At 31.3% G+C, this 20,471-nt stretch overlaps 1 protein-coding gene across 3 annotated transcripts in view; it reads left to right on the top strand.

Annotated features, from left to right (window-relative positions):
* LOC127715216 (beta-alanine-activating enzyme-like) overlaps positions 1–20,098 on the top strand; it is a 47,861-nt gene extending 27,763 nt beyond the window's left edge. For all 3 annotated transcript variants that reach the window (XM_052221234.1, XM_052221233.1, XM_052221235.1), the window contains 10 exons: positions 224–333; positions 1,443–1,624; positions 2,666–2,879; positions 7,127–7,239; positions 10,641–11,416; positions 12,646–12,797; positions 14,055–14,218; positions 14,864–14,989; positions 18,209–18,340; positions 19,470–20,098. In XM_052221234.1, coding sequence (XP_052077194.1) covers positions 224–333; positions 1,443–1,624; positions 2,666–2,879; positions 7,127–7,239; positions 10,641–11,416; positions 12,646–12,797; positions 14,055–14,218; positions 14,864–14,989; positions 18,209–18,340; positions 19,470–20,039 — 2,539 coding nt within the window. In that variant the 3' untranslated portion in view covers positions 20,040–20,098. The remainder of the gene's footprint in view (positions 1–223; positions 334–1,442; positions 1,625–2,665; positions 2,880–7,126; positions 7,240–10,640; positions 11,417–12,645; positions 12,798–14,054; positions 14,219–14,863; positions 14,990–18,208; positions 18,341–19,469) is intronic.
* The last annotated feature ends 373 nt before the right edge of the window (positions 20,099–20,471 follow it).

Raw genomic sequence — 20,471 nt, 5'->3', positions numbered from 1 at the left:
TGGTGGAGGGCTTTTGTTCAAGACTGCCCACTCGAACAATTTTATAATAAAATCAAGTGTACGTTTATTGTGGCAACTGTTCAGAATCTTCTCACACATGTTTTATTAAAGTACCCTGTGTTTTAATTTGTTTCTGCAATATCCCTTTAAGCAAGCTCATTGTATAAATCTGATAAAATAGAAATTTGTTTACGCTCTGTAAGTGTTGAGTCTTTTCTTTAAGGGAGGTGATAGAAGATGTTCCACTTGGAAAACCAATGATTGATACAGAATTCATTGTGAAAGACGATAATGGCAAAGTTATAAAAAATGGACAGGGATATCTGTACATAGGTATGTGAAAGTAAAATTAATCACCATTATGTGGCATTCAAAGTAAGTGGTGGCCTCTGTAGCTGGATGGTCTTAAGTCATCTACAGCTATTACAAGTCTGTCAACACTTAAGTTGTGAGTTCGAACCCTTCTCATGGCAAGTAGGTTAGACTCTGACCTTAATTTGCTAAGATTACCTTTTTTACTGCTTAAAGTCAGTGGTTCTCTCCAGTCACTTTGGCTTCCTCCACTTATAAAAACTTGCAGTCACGATAAAGTCAGAATGCTGAATATGACTTTCAACACCAACAATCAATTTTTTTAAAAATTATTAAGCAAAGTAAAATAGAAACAAATGGGAAAACCAGTATATACATTGTAAGATCTTATCCGACACAAAAATACATGCAGCATTAAGATTTCTGAATATTTAAATTGTTTTAAAACCATTTAATTCCAAAAGATAGCAGATTCTGAAAACAGAAAAAAAGGAGTAGGTTTGATAAGGCCGTAAAATGGCCCCTTTTCTTAGCTTAAATTTTAAAAATTAGGATTTATTGACCAATATCACTTTGAATCATAGCTAATACAGTGACTAGATAGGAAATAAGCCTTTTTTTGAAAATTTACGTACCTGCGTTTTATTCATGACTTCACAAATAGTACTCAATTTGATTTTCCACGAAAAAATAAATGAAAAGGGGTAAATTTCCATTGATTATTGGACAGGAAACATAGAACGCATACGTCAACAAATAAGATCTTTTAAAATAATGTTTGTAAAGACATTTTACATGTCTAACTTGTATATTTAGTTTATCGCTGCATGTGCTCTATGTTTCCTGGTCCTAAATTTGGTTGAAATCCAGCCGATTTATGCAAATTTAGCCAAAATCTCTTATCTTGTCCTATTTGGGATGTAAAAATCAACGCTTTAGAATAAAACTTTGACACAAATAGTTCTTTGTAACTTTCTCACATGCCTTTAAGTCTACTTAAAACATTTTTTATCTTGTAACATTGAACTTTATAATTGGGTCCAAATATGGCTCTTACCGAACTTACTCCTTTGATTGACCAAAAATAAAAAAAGATACTCAGTTTAAACTTGCAAATTTGCTGTTTGCAGGAAGTTTGAATAGAATGTGTTTCATTAACAATGAAGACCAGCAAACTGTAACAGAAAAAGTGTTGAGACCTACTGGTGACCTTGTCAACATTAATAGTCAAGGTCAAATCATCTATATTGGGAGAACAGATAGCCAGATCAAAAGGCATGGGAAAAGGATAGATTTAAGAGAGATTGAGCAGGTTAATAGTCTAATGCAATAGCAATCCATTAATACTGATACATTTTAAATGCATTTGAATGTGTATTCAGTACACATAGTTCAAGTTTGATAATTTGCTAGGTAAATATTCTTTAGCCTTTAATAAATATAGAAACTAATTTATGAAACTGGTCCTACAAGCAACCATTTATACCCTGTTACATGAATTGATTTCATAATTTAATAAATGACAACTGTTGGTAGTTATCACAGTGATTAATCTAAATGACAGATTACTATAAACAGTAAAAAGCTGTGCAATTGGAAAAAAAACACAATGCGGAGAGTACCAGTTTAATTGTTAAAAGGTGTACATCATGTTACTACTAAAATTAAGAAAGAACTATTTCTTCAAAGGACTTTTTTAGAAGCTGAATGATTTTTTTTCAAAACAGCTGTAATATGTAACCTTTGAACTTTTTGTCCAAAGTGCGTAGTAATTATCTAATTAAAATAAAATTTGGCGAGCAGTTTTTGTTTGTAAATAAAATTGGAAGATGTGGTATAATTGCCAATGTAATAACTCTCCACCATAGACCAAATGATGTTGAAGTTAAGTGCCAATCTGCCTAAGAATGAGGCAGTGGTGAAAACATGACAAACAAAAACCCACTCAAGTTGACATTAATTTATGTTCAAAATGTATAATAGTGCACAAATATAACATTCGTTTCCTTTTCCTGTTCTGGTATTTCAAGATATAATTTGGTTAAAATGCACTAGAAATTAACAATTAAGGGGAGCTAACTCTGTAATTTGCTATCATTCTAACCAAAAGTTATCTGGAGATTTCCTGAATTACCAGACACGCAGCAATGAAAGACCTACCATTTCTAACTCAGGATGAGGGTAACTTCAAAATAGGATGGTTAGGTGAGTGGTTTTTTTTGGCCATGTTTTGATTTTTTTCAAAATTGCCTGATTCTTACAAATACTGGAATTTAAAAACATGTCATTGTACAGCTTCAACAATGACATGACATATTTAACATCTTATTTAATATCTTAACATATTTTTCAGGTTGTATGTAGGTTAGAAAGAATAAAGACTTGTAAAGTCCTATATAAAGATAGCATTTTAGTAGCTGTTGTTGTAGAATGGTCAAACAAGGTTACATCAACGTCATTCAATAACTTATTCAGCGAAGTGAAAACACAAACAGAATACTGCCTTCCTGCTCATTGTTGGCTGGATAAAGTCATCAGAATAGAGAAAATACCAATGACTAACCACGGTAATATGATATTAAAAAATGAAAACAACACATTATAAATTTCATGCGTCAGAAGCGCTTTCTGGATTAACCTTCATCAGGAACACTCAATGCCAAATAATTGAAAGCCAAGGATGTTTAAGAACCAAAACAGTTGAAGAGCTATACAACCAATGAAGGTCCTAAAAAATAGCCAAATCAATCTAAGGTCAACTTTGCCTGAGGAATGTTGCTTTTAGGAAAGCAGGAATGACTTTGTATTTTGGCTTCATGATTTAATCCCTTTTTTATGTACCCGCTGTAGGCAATGGGGGCATTAAGTTTTATCCTTGACCATCCTTCCGTTCCTTTGTCCATCCCTTTTTCGTTTCCGCACTCAAACTTAAGATTTCCACATGCAAATTTTATGAAACTCAGAGGCAATGCTAAGATCCACATCAGGCAGACAAGAGTTTAATTTTTGGCAGTATGTCATTAACCGTTTAAGAGTTATGCCCCTTCTTTACTTGGACTATTGCAAAGCTTGATTGGAGGAATTCGTGTCCTCAGACACATGCGTCTTTTATTTTATTTTTTAATAAGACAGTGTACTTAATTTTATAACACATTGCAGGATTAGCCAACCAAATTAATGCACTTTTTCATATCACTTATTCATAACACCCTGTTCAGTGTAATATGAGAAATATCTTTCCAAGCTGGAAATGGTTAACGGGCCACAACCATGAGAAACTTTTATCCTGTCTGTCTACCCATTTGTCAGTCTGTCCATCTGTCTTATGACATTTTTCTTGCTTTTTTGTCGAGCCTGTGACTTCTGTCGCAGAAAGCGAGATGTAGGGCTAGTGATACAGCGGTGATGGCAGCATTAATCGCAGTCTTAATAAACTTCTTAACAGCTTAATATTTCAGAAGGTAGAAGACATACTTTGTATGTAGATGCCTTATGTTATGAAGTTTCCGTCTGTTATATGTCCATTGTCCTTGACCTCATTTTCATGGTTCAGTGAATACTTGAAAAAAAAGTTAAGATTTTTAGTATTCTTAATTTCTCTCTTATTATAGCAGGGATGATTCTACTATATAGTCTAGGGCTGCTCAGCGGCCCTAAAATCAGCCGGCGACCCCAAAAAATTTATGTGAATTTAAATTTCCAATTCAGGAAAAAATGAACGGAAAATCGATATTTCCTGAAATGTTTCTGTCACCGATTTAGGCAAGTATAATTTTTCCAAATTTGTCGTCAAAGCGTTTTAAAATCTGGATAAGACTGCTGTCAACGATCGCATTTAATTAACAACGATTTAATTAGTAAACGTTTTAGCAGCAGGATTTAATTGATGAAAATGTTACGGGAGTATTTGATCTCGTAATAACAGATTGCCCAGCAGGTCGATAAAAAAGATGCTTTTTGTCAAAATAGGTTTCACTAAAGCAGACCTTGGCAGAGAGCAAAATTTAGATTTTGATATAACACTGATGAATTTAATTGGTGCCGATCTTGTAAAAGCAGATTGCTCAGCAGAGCTTATAATATAATGTGATGAACACTTGTTTTGTAAAAGAAATTATTTTAATAAAAAGGTGATATAATTTTTATGATCACAAGCGGTAATTAGATGAAAGTTCAAAATTTAGGACATGGTTTTGCAGACAAGAAAAATAGCATCCTCAAAATAATTATAGGGTTGCGGAAATTGTTATAGCATCACGGGAAAAAAATATAGTGTCTCAGTGCCGCGACGCTAAAACAGCCTGTGGAGAACACTGTTTTATATTTTGTCAGGCTCTATTTCCTCAAAAGACAAAAGTTTGAGTATTTTGAAAATACATGTGGATGATAGATCATTTGTGAAATAGAATGTCAACATTATGGAACTGTTTAAAAAGTTGTGGAGATGATCCAAATAATATCTAAATACAATGGTTCAATGCTTTAATTGAACTACATATCAAACAGCAAGCAAAAATCACAAAAATATCTTATCAGTTAAGTACTTAAACTTTTGTACGTGATTGCTTTTTTGAATTCGACAATTGACCAGTTCAATTTGAAATCAATCTGAATCAATGAAAATTTAATAAAGATGACCTGTTGTTGAAAGAAATACCCAATCGAATGGATAATTTTTTTTAGTGGTTTATGTTTATCTGTTATACATGTAAAAGGCCTAGGTTACCATAGCTACGATGCAAGCCTACAAAAGATAGTGCATCATGTGCAAGGATCTTCATGTAACAACTTCCCTGGTCTCAATCCAGTAACCGTCAAATGATCTGGTAATCATATATATCATAATCAGTAGCACGTCCAGGATTATTCAAAATGTTTTAACCTCTTATAGCAGTGTACAGGTGAAACTTAATATACATTTTCCATTTTTACAGGAAAATAATGTTATTTTGTCTTTGATTTGATGTATAAAAAATTCCCAATTTGATAGTCAAGGGACCCATTTGAAAACACATGGAATCATCCCTGTATAGGATAACTAATATTTGGTATGTGTGTACCTTGCAAGGTCCTCATGCCTGTCAGACAGTTTTCACTTGACCTCAACCTCATTTCATGGATCAGTGAACAAGGTTAAGTTTCCGTGGGCAAGTCCATGTCTCAGATACTATAAGCCATAGGTCTACTATGTTTGGTATATGGAATGATTGTAAGGTGTACATCTGACCTTGACTTCATTTTCATGGTTCATTGGTTAAAGTTAAGTTTATGTGTTTTGGTCTGTTTTTCTTATACTGTTTGCAATAGGTCAACTATATTTGCTGTATGAAAATATTTTTACGATGTACATGTCAGTCTGGCAAGTTTGATTTGACCTTGACCTCATTTTTACGGTTTATGCTCAATGTTTTTGTGTATTGGTCTGTTTTTCTTAAACTATGAGAGATAGATCAACTATATTTGGTGTATTGAATGATTGTAACGTGTATATGTCTGTCTGGCAGTTATCATCTGACCTTGACCTTATTTTCATGGTTCATTGATCAATGTTAAGTTTTCCTGGTTAAGTTTGTTTCTTAGATACTATGTGCAATAGGTCAACTATATTTAAATATACATTGTAAATAAGAAGATGTGGTATTAGTGCCAATGAGACAACTCTCTATTAAAGCATAGAATGATTTTAAGATGCATATGTCTGTCCCGTTTGGTTTATTTGACCTTGAAGTCATTTTCATATGTTCTTGGCTCAATATACAGTTTTCATGTTTTGGTCTGTTTCTTGTATACTATAAGCTGTTTCTTGTATACTATAAGCAATCGGTCAACTATATTTGGTGTATTGAATGATTTTAAGATGTACATGTATTTCTGGCTTTGTTTATCTGAAGATGACCTCATTTTCTTTGATCATGTTAAGTTTATGTGATACTTGTAGTAAAGTTTTATATTTAGGACTATCAACATAAAATCAATGGTCAGTAAAGCAGGCGAGACATTTCAGCGTGTGCACTCTTGTTTTCAGAAACTACAAATTGGAGCTTCCTTAATTATGGTAGAAGATTTTCTTTGAGTATGATATATATACCATGTGACACATTTTTACCTTCATCACTTATCAAATTCCTGTTTACCATATACTTATATATACCTTCACATAACAGCCATTGATGATGTTTTTTATGTCACATTTTAACTGGAACTACAAATCAGAACTTCCTGAAATTTGGTATCAAGATTCGTGTAAAATTTCCCACTTGACATATCTTCTGTATACTGAGTAAACAGAGTTTAGCAACACACATTTTTGGTTGCAAATTTCCATACTTTTAAACATAACAATAAATCAATTATTGTAACAAGGGCAATAAACAATAAGTTACTATTTTTACTCCACAAACATGACAAACAAAATTATTAAAAATTCCTTTCTGCAACTTTAGAAATTTTGTTATTTAAAGTTTTTTTAAATAAAATATATGTTACTGAATTTTTTTACTCAGTATATTATTGATTTTGATTTTTGATTTTTGGTGTTTTAACACCACTTTTAAGCACCGCTTTTGGGCTATTTCGTGGCGGCCAGTTTTTATTGGTGGAGGAAGCTGGAGTGCCCCGGAGAAAACCACTGACCTTCGATAGGAAAAATGACAATCCTAGTCAATTAAGATTGGAGTCAAGTGCACCCGCACGAGCGGGGTTTGAACTCACAACCTCAGTGTTGACTGGCTAGTGATTACAGTAGTAACTACTTAAACCACTCGGCCACCGAGGCCCCTCTCAGTATATTATTAAATTTCAATGTGCTTTACAGGTAAATGTGATGTAGAAGCATTGTGGAAAATTGTAAAAGCTAATTCTGAATGTTCTGATGAGCCAAAAGAAATTCAAAAGGATATGGAGAAATATCTGACTAAAGTATGGAAGGTATGTAAAATCTACATGCAGTTTTGTTTGTTTGATTGACAGAGGTTTTCAAAAAATTTTAATATAAGGTAACCTTCAGTGGAGGAAAACTACCTCATTTGTTATAGCATACTAAACTTGAGTGAGGGAGGTCATTTTTTGGATCATTGGCAGGGTCAAACCAAAGGCCTGAAAATTGGATTTGTGCTGCTTCTCTGCTACATATGCCTCACTTAGGAGCAAAAGCAAAGGATATTGGGCTCTAAGGTGACATGTCTTCCTGCTAACTGTTACCTTGTTGGTCTAGTACTAAGAAGGATTCATATTCATAGCACTTGAATATGTTCTCATCCTTATATATGTTACAGTGAATTTGTATAATCAGTGATTATGTAGAATCCCTAAAATGTTCAGGGATTATGTAGAATCACTGGTTAGTTTAGGGATTATATATAATCACTAAAATTTTCAGGGATTATGTATAATCACTAGAATAAATGTCAGGGATTATACAGAATAACTGAAATAAAGAATTAGTTTCATTTATATAGAAAATGAATAAAAGTTAAATAATTCATTCTTTAAAATCATATTAAAACATCATTATAAACATATAGATTGTAAAATGTAAAGCACAAAATGTTAAAATGATAACCTCGAATACATTAAAATGTTATGCACAACATATCAAAATGTTAGGAACAATATACTAAATTATTAAGCATATGATATTAAAATATTAAGCACAATATTTTTAAAAACAAACAATACATTCACTCTGTGGTTATAGTTTAAAAAAGAAAATAATAACTTTCTTAATCTATCCTGGATTTGTACCAAACTTGGACAGAAACTTGTTTATGATCAAAAGCTAGTATCTAGAAAGAAATTTAAAAACAAATTATTTCCTGTTTATCCGTACATTACTTATAAATGGACTTAGTTTTTTTTCCAGCTAACATTACATTCAGTCTGCAGTTACAGTTTTTAAAACATTTATTAGATACACAAACCATTTCAGTAACTGTTAAATAAATCTATTATGTGCATTATCCTATCACACTGAAAACATAGACAACAGCAAAAGTAGGCGAGACACTGGGTTCCGCGGAACCCTTACGAATTTGTCTATACATTTAGTTGCGTCAATTCTCTCAGTTTTAATTTCTTGTTCATTTGAACACAAAATAAACACAGATGTTTCATAACCTTCCTCACCATTTGTTTCACTACAAATAAAATGCACTGTGGATTTACAGTTTGAACATGTTTTGTCATATAAATGATCTTGGTAAACCATGATGAACTTGAAATTAAATAGATTGCATATCATCGTCAGATATTTAAGTTTTTTTTTTTTTTAGATCCATGCCCACCAGCCCCAACCTTATGTTAATGTATAAGGATGTAAAGAGTGTAATCTATATGAAATATAAGAGATGGTAGGAGCCTTTAAACAATTTAATACTTACTGTTCACTTAAACTTTCAAGGAATAAGAAAACACAAATGACAAGTTATCTTTATTTAATTTTTATCAAACACAGGATCTTTGAATTATTGATAATCCTTGAAATCATACTAGGGAATTTGTAGAATAATTATATAAATGTTCAGTGATTATGTAAAATCACTGGTAATTTTCAGGGATTATATATAATCACTAATGATTTTGGTGATTCTACATAATCCCTGAAAAATCAGGGATTCTACATAATCCCTGAAAAATCAGGGATTCTACATAATCCCTGATTATACAAATTCACTGTAACATATACATGAAATATTACCCACTGCACGTTAACAGTCAAATATTATCATCGTTAATGGAGAAAAAGTGTGTTTCAAACTTCATTTAGTGAAAATATGAAGAGTAGTTGACAAACTTTGTTGTGTACCAAGCTGTTCATATAACAACTACATGGAATCAGAACTCTTGGCTAGAGAACTCTAATATAAGCATACCGTACTATCAATTCAGAAATTTTTGCTATTTTTTTATTATTGAAAAAATGCAACAGGATAGGTTTCACAAAAATAGATACTCACATTTTGAAATTTTATAGCGTTATTTGTATGCAGTATTTTCTGAGATTGCAAATATAATTAATGGTGTATATCTGTCCATTGTTTAATAATTCTAATAATCATGATAATAATTGTATGCAAAAATTACTGAATTTACGATATGAAAATAAGGAGATGTGGTATGATTGCCAATGAGACATCTATCCATCAAAGTCATACCTGCCAACCCTCCCATTTTGAGAAGAAATAGATAATTGCAAATCGAAATGTCAAGCAGATTGAATGAAATATTTTTAATTTATACGACCAAGTTCACTTGGCAATGAGTCTTCATTTTGCACATCATGTTCAATCAACTTTTCGGTTTCTTCTGGTGGTCTGTATGACGTTTGAAAGCATGCTTAGTGTGAGACTCACAACAAAATCAAAATAAAAATTGTTATGAATTATTTGACTCTGACATATTGAAAAAGGCAAAAAAAAAATATACCTTGATATAATAGTTGTATAAATTATATCCATGAATTGAAGAAATAAAGCATATTCATTAACTTTTATTGGTGTTGTGTAGATGAATAAATAAACAAGTCATATATTTAACTTGAAAATGTCATTCACGCATAGCTGAGGGGGAGATCTCCCTCTTTGAAGGTTTCAGAGGTTGGCACGTATGACCAAAATTCAAATTAAGTGGATGTAAGCAATTATAGGCAACTGTACGTCCTTCAACAATGAGCAAAAACCCATACTGTATAGTTGACTTTAAAATGCCCCGAAATGAAAAATAGGAAAGAATTCAATTGACAAAACTAACAGCCTTTTTAAATTATAATATAACAATTTACAAAAACAAAAATGACAGACATCAAATGACAACTCTTGGACAACTCTTGACTTGGGATAGGCACATACAGAATGTCGTGGGGTCAAACATGTTTGAAGGCACCAACCTTCCTCTACCTTGGGACAGTGGTTCAACAGTACAACATCAGAACAAACTATAAAAATCAGTTGAAATCACTCATCAGATTGATACAAAGCAGAAAAACATCTAAGAAAAACAGTATGTTTGATGAGACACCATGTAAGTTTATTATCTCCTGCCACATTTTGATACTCAAAATATTTCTAAGACATAGCATCTTGTAAGATTGGTTTTTGTGCAAGATAATTGATACAAACATTTGCAATAACATTTTAGGCAGACATTGTGTGACAAACAGCTAAAACGACAACTCATTTAAACAAATTGCAAGGCTCCTTGAAACTAAACATAGGTTTTCCTGTTGATTAAAAATAATAATGGAAAAGAATAATTAGTTACTCCCTGATCCTTTTACAAACCAAACAGAAAAAAGAACAAACCACTTTATAAACATTTATGTTTTTTTACAGGAAATTCTAGTTATTAGCAGAGAGGTGAAAGAAGAGGCAATGTTTATATTCAGTGGTGGGAATTCCTTGCAGGCAGTACAACTAGCCAATAGGATACAAACTGATTTGAATATTCAGTTTCCATGGTTACTGGATTATATTTTGCACAAAAGTTTTGGTGAAATTTTTAAAGAAATAATGTTTACTATCGGAAAGAAACTAGATACTGCTGAAATTGACAAAATTCAAAACAAAGGCATTATGAAACCATTTTTATCAAAAGACAGGTCAAATTATGAAAATTTAGGTAATCAAACCATATCTATGGAGGTATCAGATAAATTTGATCTACATAAGATTTCAAGGAAAAGGAAAATTAGTGACACTGAAAAACTCCTGGATGAACAGCATTCCCCAGAAAATGATCTGATCAGAAAAAATGTTTGGGAAAAGAAAACTGATTTATCCTTACTAAACTTGACACCAATTAGATTTAAAATGATATGCATATCTAGATGTAACAGATGCTCCAATTGTCTGGTTCATATGGACAACACAATTTCTGATTTTAAATATTTTAGCTATTTTGTAAATGAATGTGATGTAGAGTCAGATCTACATAGTTTTATGGCAGTCAGTAGTTCCAAATTTGGCTTTAATAAGAATATGAATCAAATAGAAGATAGACCTACAGAAACACCAACAACCAAAAGTACATGTGGTTTTTCCTTGAATGAAAAATGGATGTATAACACAGGAAAATGTGTTGATGCTTCTCCACTTATAGCTTCATTGAGGTTTGTAATTTTATAATAAGTTTGCATTGATTCCATGCCTCACCATACAAATTCTAAAATTGCGACCCCCCTTTAGACTTTATTTAACATGTTTATCAGAATTTGTGAAAAAAATGTATTTTTATATTGAAATCAGAATCTGTGGTATGATCTGCCAGAGACAAAAGGACAAGGAACATGAGGAAGAATTGTATTTTTAATTGAATAAGCACATAAGGTGCAGTTTTGTGTATTTCTACACTTTTTCGTTTTTTTGCAAAGGAAGATATTCATTTTGACAACAGAAAGAATAGAACTATATAATCTGTAAATTCTGATAACAGCTCTCTAAATTACAAAACTTGTTTTATATATATAGATATATATTTAATTGATGACACATGTGTGTCCAAAGCTTGTATTATTTTTATTTCATTGTATATTATTGATGATGCTGAAATAATATAACAAAACATCATGAACATGAAGAGAGATAATACGTTATTTCCAGACACAATATAACTTACAGGCATATAACTAATTATACATAAAATTTCAGTACGCACATACATGCATAAATGTCAAAAGAATTTTAATATAATATTGATATAGAATAGTTTTATTAAAATAGCGTGAAACACAAAATTTATAAATTGTAATTTTTTTTTTCAGCAATACACAAATATTTCCCTAAATTGTTAACTTCTTTACATATGATTTGCATGATTTGTACCAGAATGTATGATAGAATACTGCATATAAGATGGTACATAACACTACAGGGAGATAACTCTGTAAAAATCAGCTGAAGGTTTTAATCACATTTTATTGTTAAGAAAATAATAAGCTTCTCAATGATCAAAATTAGTGTTTGTCAAATTGCAATATTTATATCCAATGAAATTTTTCAGATAAAATTTTTGAAATTTTTACATTTTTGTCAAAGGGTCAAAGTAAATATTTCGTCAAAATTTTATAAAAATTAAATGAACCAAATTAATTTTAGTCAAGGTGTTTGGTACCACCATAAGATAGATTTTACACAAGAGGAAAACAATATGAAGGAGTATTTGTAAAACATATACTACTGTGGATTTGCTATTACTCGTCATGAGACACCAAATATCGTGGATTTCATGAATAAAGGTGAAACATTTCAACATATATTGCTTTTAAGTTTCATGTGTTGTGTTTTAAAAGGGAAAGACAATATTAAATTATTTAGTCTTATTTTGTATGAATAGTTTCAGTGATGGAAGAATGGCCGTGTTCATTGGATCTCATTCTCATAAATTTTCGGCCATATTGTTTGATAGTGGACAGTTGCTATGGGAGACAACTCTTGGAAATAGAATAGAATCTTCAGCCTGCATTACTTTATGTGGAGAGTTTGTTGTTGTCGGTATGTCATTTTCATGCTCTGGAAAATTTAGTGAATTTATGTTCTTCATATATATACCATCCTAATTTTTGTCATTTGATTACAAATAGGTTTCTTTTTAATTATATGATTTACAAAGGAATAATTTTTGCATACTGTGGATGCATCATTATTCATTGGGTACCAATTTTTCTAGGTTGAAGCTAACCACGAATTCAATACTTCAAATGCTCAGAAAAGTATACATTTCATATAGGTTTGTATTGAAACTTTTGCAAAACCAAGAAACCAAGTATCCACAAAAATACATCATTTCTTCTATCCAGGAAAAATGTTAATTGAGCTTCCTCTATAATGCTTTACTTTCCTTTCTATAGAAATGCTATAGATTTGATTGACATCTTAATGGATCATAATAATTATTGTCACATAAACTGCTGAGAAGAACATTCTTAAAAAGCTGCTACATCCTCTGAGCATGCTCAGAGCTTCCTTGTAAAAATAAATCTATGATCCCTTATATACAATCATATAGAATAAAGTTAAAACCCTATATTTCTCAACAAACATGGCATAAATCGTATGTATATATTTGATGTACTTTCAAAGGAATAATTTGTTAGATTTTGAAATATTTTGATTAAAACATCACCAAATTTATATTGCATTTACGTAGTGGGTGGTTTATCCCTGAAGGGAAAAAAATAAAACCAATCAAATCATATGTCATATTATTGTTAGTTAAAACCTGTAGAATATTCTAACTTTTTATGTTTCTTTAGAAAGAGTTGCATGTTCAAATGTGTTTCAAAGGTAGACTGAAAACAACAGATACATGTAGAAAAGTGATATAACGGTACACAGTTATTTTTATGAAGAAAAAATCCTCATTACATTGTGACACAATTGTAACAATAGATCAATGGAATTTCTGCTCTATTTCCCACATGTTGACGATAATTATATAACAATTGTATTCTTTGTATGAGGTCTACACGGTACAAAGATATATCAACCTGAAAAAAGTATATTGACCTCAGACTTCGTCCTCAAACCATATACTTTTTTTAGATCATTATATCTTTGTATCAACCTCAAATCAGGGCTGTAATTTTATAAAGTGTTAATTCCAACATAAGTGCTGGGATCAAATTGACATGTATAAAACATAATTGTCATGTATAAAACATAATTGTCATGTATAAAACATGATTATTATGTATAAAACATGATTGTTATGCTTATGTAAGATTAAGATTGTTATCGTCACTTTTTCAGGTTGTTATGATTATAATTTATATGCAGTCAACAGTATGAATGGAGATATTTGGTGGAAATACCAAACTGGAGGAGAGATTAAAAGCTCACCAGTTGTAGATCCTGTCACTTCATTGGTTATATGTGGGTCACATGATCAATGTTTGCATGCAGTAGATGTAAAAGTAAGCTTTAATATAGAGTTAGGAGATATGGTATGATTGTCAAAGAGAAAACTATCTAACAGAGTGCAAATGAATTGGATTTAAGCAACAATAAGTCCCTGTTCAGCCTTAAAGAATCAGTGAAACTCATATTTATGAGCCTGTAGAAGGAATTTTGAATACTGTAAATTCAGAAATTGCAATGAGGTTTTTATTAATTGGAATAATACCACTGGGTGAGGATCGCAATAATTTATCTCTAAAAGTTTGTCCATTATTGAAAAATAGCAATGATAAATGTACACAATAATTTCTGAATTTACAGTAAAAATTGGTGTTTTATGGATTGACTAAGAATTGTCAAATTTTCTCCATATAATGCATAGCAAGTGGAGATAGTTAACTAGAATTGTGCAAATTTGCATGGAGACAATTTTCAAAATATTTTTTTTTGGTTATGAATTCGTTTACTTTCATTGAAATAAAACAACATAAATTTCACTGATGATTCTGTCAAAAAAAATGTGATTTGATTTCCTAATTTATCATAGATTGAATAGAGAGAAATGTATCATATTGAAAATGGGCCATATAGTGTAATCATGGTGATAGTTGCCCTCTTGTACCCTTTAATTCTGATTATTTTTATTTTTGACTTAAACTTAGGTTAAAAAGAAAGTATGGTGTACCATGATTGGCCACGGTAGTATCTTTGCATCACCATGTGTTTCATCTCAACCACATTTGATTTTCTGTGCCACTCTGGGAGGAATTGTAGCAGCATTACATGGAGTAAGTATTATCCAATAGATTTCACCTTATATAAGTATCCATGATTTTGAATGGTTGAAAGCATTGATATGTAATTTTCTTGTTTGTTTTTTTTAAAATTTATACTAAAGTTGTATTTAATTTATATTTATTCACAAGAATATGCCTTGTTACCCTCTCTAGTGTGACATTTGCCAAAACATTTTTGCCTTTTTATTTCGGCTCGACCAAGTTATAAAGAGGCACTATGGCATGCTATTTCCCCAGGAGGCAGCAGCGGCATCTGCTTAAAGAATGTATAAGTCAGTCAGGGGTACTACTTGTACATGTTATTTTTTATTTACTTGAAGAAGTAAATAATAATATAATTATATAAGTAAATTTGTTATGTTCATATTTTCTTATAAGGTTTGAATAATCTCCCCTTAATTTTCTCAAAAAATTTACTTGCATAAGTAATTTTTTTTTAAATCCCTAAAATTCTCAAGTTTTGGGATGTAAAAACATGCCTTAAACAATTTTTCTCTGGTTAGCTCATAATTTTTTATTAGAGTTCAATGTTTCATCTCATTAATTCAACAAAGAAACTAATTGCGCAAAGATCTTAAGTTATTGCGCAAGGCCTTCAAAAATTGCCCCTTGGAGGCTTGTAAATGAGCAGTGTTTTGAAGATAACAGACAAATGAGATTTTCATTGTCCATGAAATTACACTTAAATGATAAGTAAAGACATCTGCAAAGGACAGACAATTAAAAATTCTATTAGAACAAAGTCTTGAGAAGTTCAAGAAAAGAAGATAGTATGACTTTTTTACTTGTATAAGTAAAAATATCTGAATGTCTAAGGAAAATAACTAAGCCATTAAAATAATTTGCCTATACAAGCAAATAAAATACACTTGTATAAATATCTTACAATTTTACTTATATAAGTATATTAATATTTACTTCTTCAAGAAGTTAAAATAACTTGTGCAAGTAGTACCCCTGACTGATTGTGAATAGGTCAGTTTAAGGTAAACAACTAGTGGTAGAGATTTGGTATGGAGTTGTACAAGAATTGGTACATCTTGTTTTCATGGAAATTATTGATAATTTTTGTCGAGCATGCAACTTCTGTCACAGAAAGCCAGACATAGGGATAGTGATCCGGCAGCTGCGGAGTTAACAAACTTTTTAAAAGCTTAATATTTCAGTAGATAGAATACCTGGATTCTTCAAACTTTGTATATAGATGCCTTGTGTTATGAAATTTCTGTCTGTTATATGTTCATTGTTTTTGACCTCATTTTCATGCTTCAGTGACTACTTGAAAAAAAGTTAAGATTTCTTGTAATCTCAATTTCTCTCTTATTATGAGTAATAGGATAACTGTATTTGGTATATTTGGTATATGCGTACCTTGCAAGGTCCTCATGCCTGTGAGGCAGTTTTCCTTGACCTCGACCTCATTTCATGGATCAGTGAACAAGGTTAAATTTCGTGGTCAAGTCCATATCTCAGATACTATAAGTAATAGGTGTACTATATTTGATGTATGGAATGATTGTAAGGTGTACATGTCCAACTGGCAGGTGTCATCTGACCTTGACCTCATTTTCATGGTTCAGTGGTTAAAGTTAAGTTTTGTCTTTTTTCTAATAAAGTATGCAATAGGTCAACTACATTTGGTGTATTGAAATATTTTACGATTGTACATGTCAGTTTTGCAGGTTTTATATGACCTTGACCTCATTTTTAGTGTTCATTGGTCACTGTTAAGTTTTCCTGGTTAAGTTTGTTTCTTATATACTATATGCAATAGGTCCATGAGGTCAACTATATTTGGTGTATGGTATATGTCTGTCTATCAGTTATTATCTGACCTTGACCTCATTTTCTTTGATCATGTTAAGTTTATATGATACTTGTAGTAAAACTTTATATTTAGGACTATCAAAATAAAATCAATGGTCAGTAAAGCAGGCAAGACATTTCAACGTGTGCACTCTTGTTCTTGTTTGGTGTCAGCCAGTCACCAAAGACCAAATGACGTAGATGTAAGCAATTATAGGTCACCGTTTTTTTTTTTTTTTTATTTAGAAGAAAAATCATTTCAAATTCATATGGAGATGTCTAGATTATTTCTTGTGACTTTTTGTGTGATAATAATAAAGTCATTTTGAGAAAATTCAACTTTCAGTAAATTTTTACATTCTATTTCTGTTTAAGTTAAACTTTTAACACTTGGGAATCTTTAGGGTACCCCTTAGGTCACAAGGTAAAAAAAAAAACATATAAAGAAATTTTTCAAGAAAATACTCTTTTTTGATTGTTACATGTCCTGTCGAATGACACTAAATAGATATAAGAAGATGTGGTATGAGTGCCAATGAGACAACTCTCCATCCAAGTCAAAATTTATAAAAGTAAACCATTATAGGTCACAGTACGGTCTTCAACACGGAGCCTTGGCTCACACCGAACAGTAAGCTATAAAGGGCCCCAAAAAATTACTAGTGTAAAACCATTCAAACACGAAAACCAACGGCCTAATCTATATAAAAAACGAGAAACGAGAAACACTTATGAACCACATCAACAAACGACAACTACTGAACATCAGATGCTTGTAAGGTCGCCTTCAAGCCACTTAAGGTAGCAGGTTGGATTTGACCATATAGGAACCACAAACTTGAAAAGAGTTATCTCAAAAATGTTTCAACAGCCTGGCTGGTTTGTTGTAGTGTGCTCTGCTTGAGTGTCAGAAACTCACCTTGAGTGTAGGAGGTTGTCGGTTTGAACCCCGGCTTTGTCAAACTTCTATCATTTTGTCACCGTAAGGTATTCAAAAATGAGAAAAACCCATAGATAGGATAGGGTTACATGTCTTCCTGCAAACTGTTTCCTAGTAAACTAGCATGATAAAAAATCCTGCTCAGCATGTTGGTCTTGTACAAAGCAGGGCCAAAGAGTGACCATTCATCATCATTACCTGCTTATGATGTCCATCTGTCTATCCTGTTTCAGGTTCAGATTTTGATTCGGGGTAGTTTGTAGTTGCATCAACTTGAAAATTTGCACACATGTTCATTATAAAGTGAGCTGTCAAATTTAGGGTTTGACCAAGATTGTACAATTCACTGAACATGGAGATGAGACATGTAAGAAAGGTATTCTTTGGAAAATTTTTTTTGTTTTTTTTTTTAATTTTATATCTGCACTGCTAAAACATGTACATTAACTGATTTTTTTTTTCAGGACAATGGAAAATTATTATGGAAGCATAATTGTACAAAACCAGTATTTTCTTCACCAATGCTGACTACAAGTGGCATATGTGTTGGTTGTGTTAATAAGCAAATATATCATATCAATTTTCAAGGCCAAAAGGTAAATATTTGAAAATATGTGAGAATTTGATCATTCCTGATGTAGGTAAATCAGAAAAGCACTTTGGATGTATGAAATTTATAACGTGTGGTTTTTTAATTTTTGTAGTTCCCTTCTACACCTTACACTTGTAGAAATACCTTTATTACAGCATTGAGCTTTGCAACCATAAATCAGATTATAGATACACTACATATGATATGTCGAATCTGGATATTGAGGTCACCATCAGAACAAGATAAAACAGACCTGATGTAAGAGAGGTGACCTTTGCAAACACTACAATTATTTGTTGATTGTTGAATTTGCCAGATCAATTTGTTTGAACAGAATTTACATTTCCTCATAATATTTCATCATATTAAAAAAAATGACACATGTATATACTTGAGTGTGTACAAAACAATGAAGTTCAGATTTTTTTTTGCTAGTTGTATCACAAAATTACAATAACATGTGTCTGTGTTTACTGCTCATGGAAAAAAGTTAGAATAGGTATTGCTAGTCAGTCAATTTATAGGACAAGTAACAAAAGGTGACTTAAAATCATATTTGACCTTAACTAGATGTTAAGCAACCAGCAATCAATCAATCAAATTTGATCAGTTTGTTACTTTATTAACAATAGCTAATGAAAAATTCATTGTTCACCTAGCAACAAGCTAACCTAAATTTAACTAATGATTGAAGAACAAACTAAAATAGATAATCTCAAACTATTGCACATAATTACTTATGAGGCCAAACAGAAAAGTATGTGTGTTAACTGTTACATGCTGAAAAAATAGGATAGGTAGGTAGGGATTTTTTTTAATTTTTCATAATTTTTTTAACTTTGAATCTATGGGAGCAACATTGTGACTTTAACAGTGCTTAATCAAAAATGGTTAAAAAAAACTTTAGTAGGGGATAAAAATTAGGGTAGGTAGGGATACAGTAAACACACATACTTTTTTGTTTGGCCTGATATTGAATGTACTGGAAAGATAATAGATCAATCAAATGACAGTATGATTCATGCTTCATCATAAAATCACAAAGAATGAGCAGATGACTCATCTTCTGGTCATATTTTGTTCGACTTTGAATTTATTTTATGTATTTTAATAAATTTTATTTTTGTTTGCAGACTTGGACGTTCACAGTAGAAGATTTAGTGTTTTCATCACCTACTGTTGTTGATGATGTGATTCTTGCTGGATCAAATGATTGTCACCTGTACTGTTTATCAATGGAAGGATACCTTATTTGGAAAGTGAAAGTAGAATCAGCTGTTTATTCCTCAGCATTTACTTTCACTTTAAATTATTTTCATCAATGTCATGATATAACTAAAACTAAAAGAAAAGATTCTCAAAGCAATATGTATTTTCTTTCAAATTGTAGCCCTCCTAATGTTTTCAAACAAGAGGATGTTTCATGTAAAAACAACACTTGTAATTTGTTTGAAGCTGAGCAAATTAATGAACTAAATGCTGACACTATACAAAATGGTACCATACATAAGAAAGGGAAAGTAAAGAAGTTTGTCACATTTGCCTCTACTAATGGATATCTCTATATTGTTGACTTCTATTCAGGGGAGATTATTTTAAAGCACTTCCTGTCAGGACAAATATTTTCCTCACCTGTTGTTTATGATAACTGTTTAGTTGTTGGATGTAGAAATGACTTTGTTTATTGTTTAAGTATTAAATAAAAAATGTTGTACTAATAAAACTTTTTATCTTGTCTTGCCATTAAAATAATGTAAGTTCAGAGTGTTTGGTTTACAATTAGTTCAGTTATGTTTAACCCTCCCATATTATGTATGTGCCTGTGCCAAGTCAGGAGCCTGTAATTCAGTGACTGTTTGTTGTTGTGTAACATATTTGTTTTTTTCTGTTTACTATTTTGCACATAAATCAGCCTCTTAGTTTTCTCCATAGAATTGTTTTACATTTGTCATATTGGAGCTTTTTACAACTTGGTATAGAGTGTACCGAACAATAAATTTTAATCTTATATTTACATTATCTTGGACGAACCCCCAATTTCTGTTACTACCAGAAATCACATTTAAATTTTAGCCAAAAAAAGAAAAAAAATCAATCATAAAATTTAACAAGATTTATTATTCAATTTAAAAGAA

Source organism: Mytilus californianus, unplaced genomic scaffold (assembly GCF_021869535.1).
Source record: "Mytilus californianus isolate M0D057914Y unplaced genomic scaffold, xbMytCali1.0.p SCAF_9, whole genome shotgun sequence".
NCBI classification, from domain to species: domain Eukaryota; kingdom Metazoa; phylum Mollusca; class Bivalvia; order Mytilida; family Mytilidae; genus Mytilus; species Mytilus californianus.
This window is presented reverse-complemented; position numbering and strand designations above follow the sequence as displayed.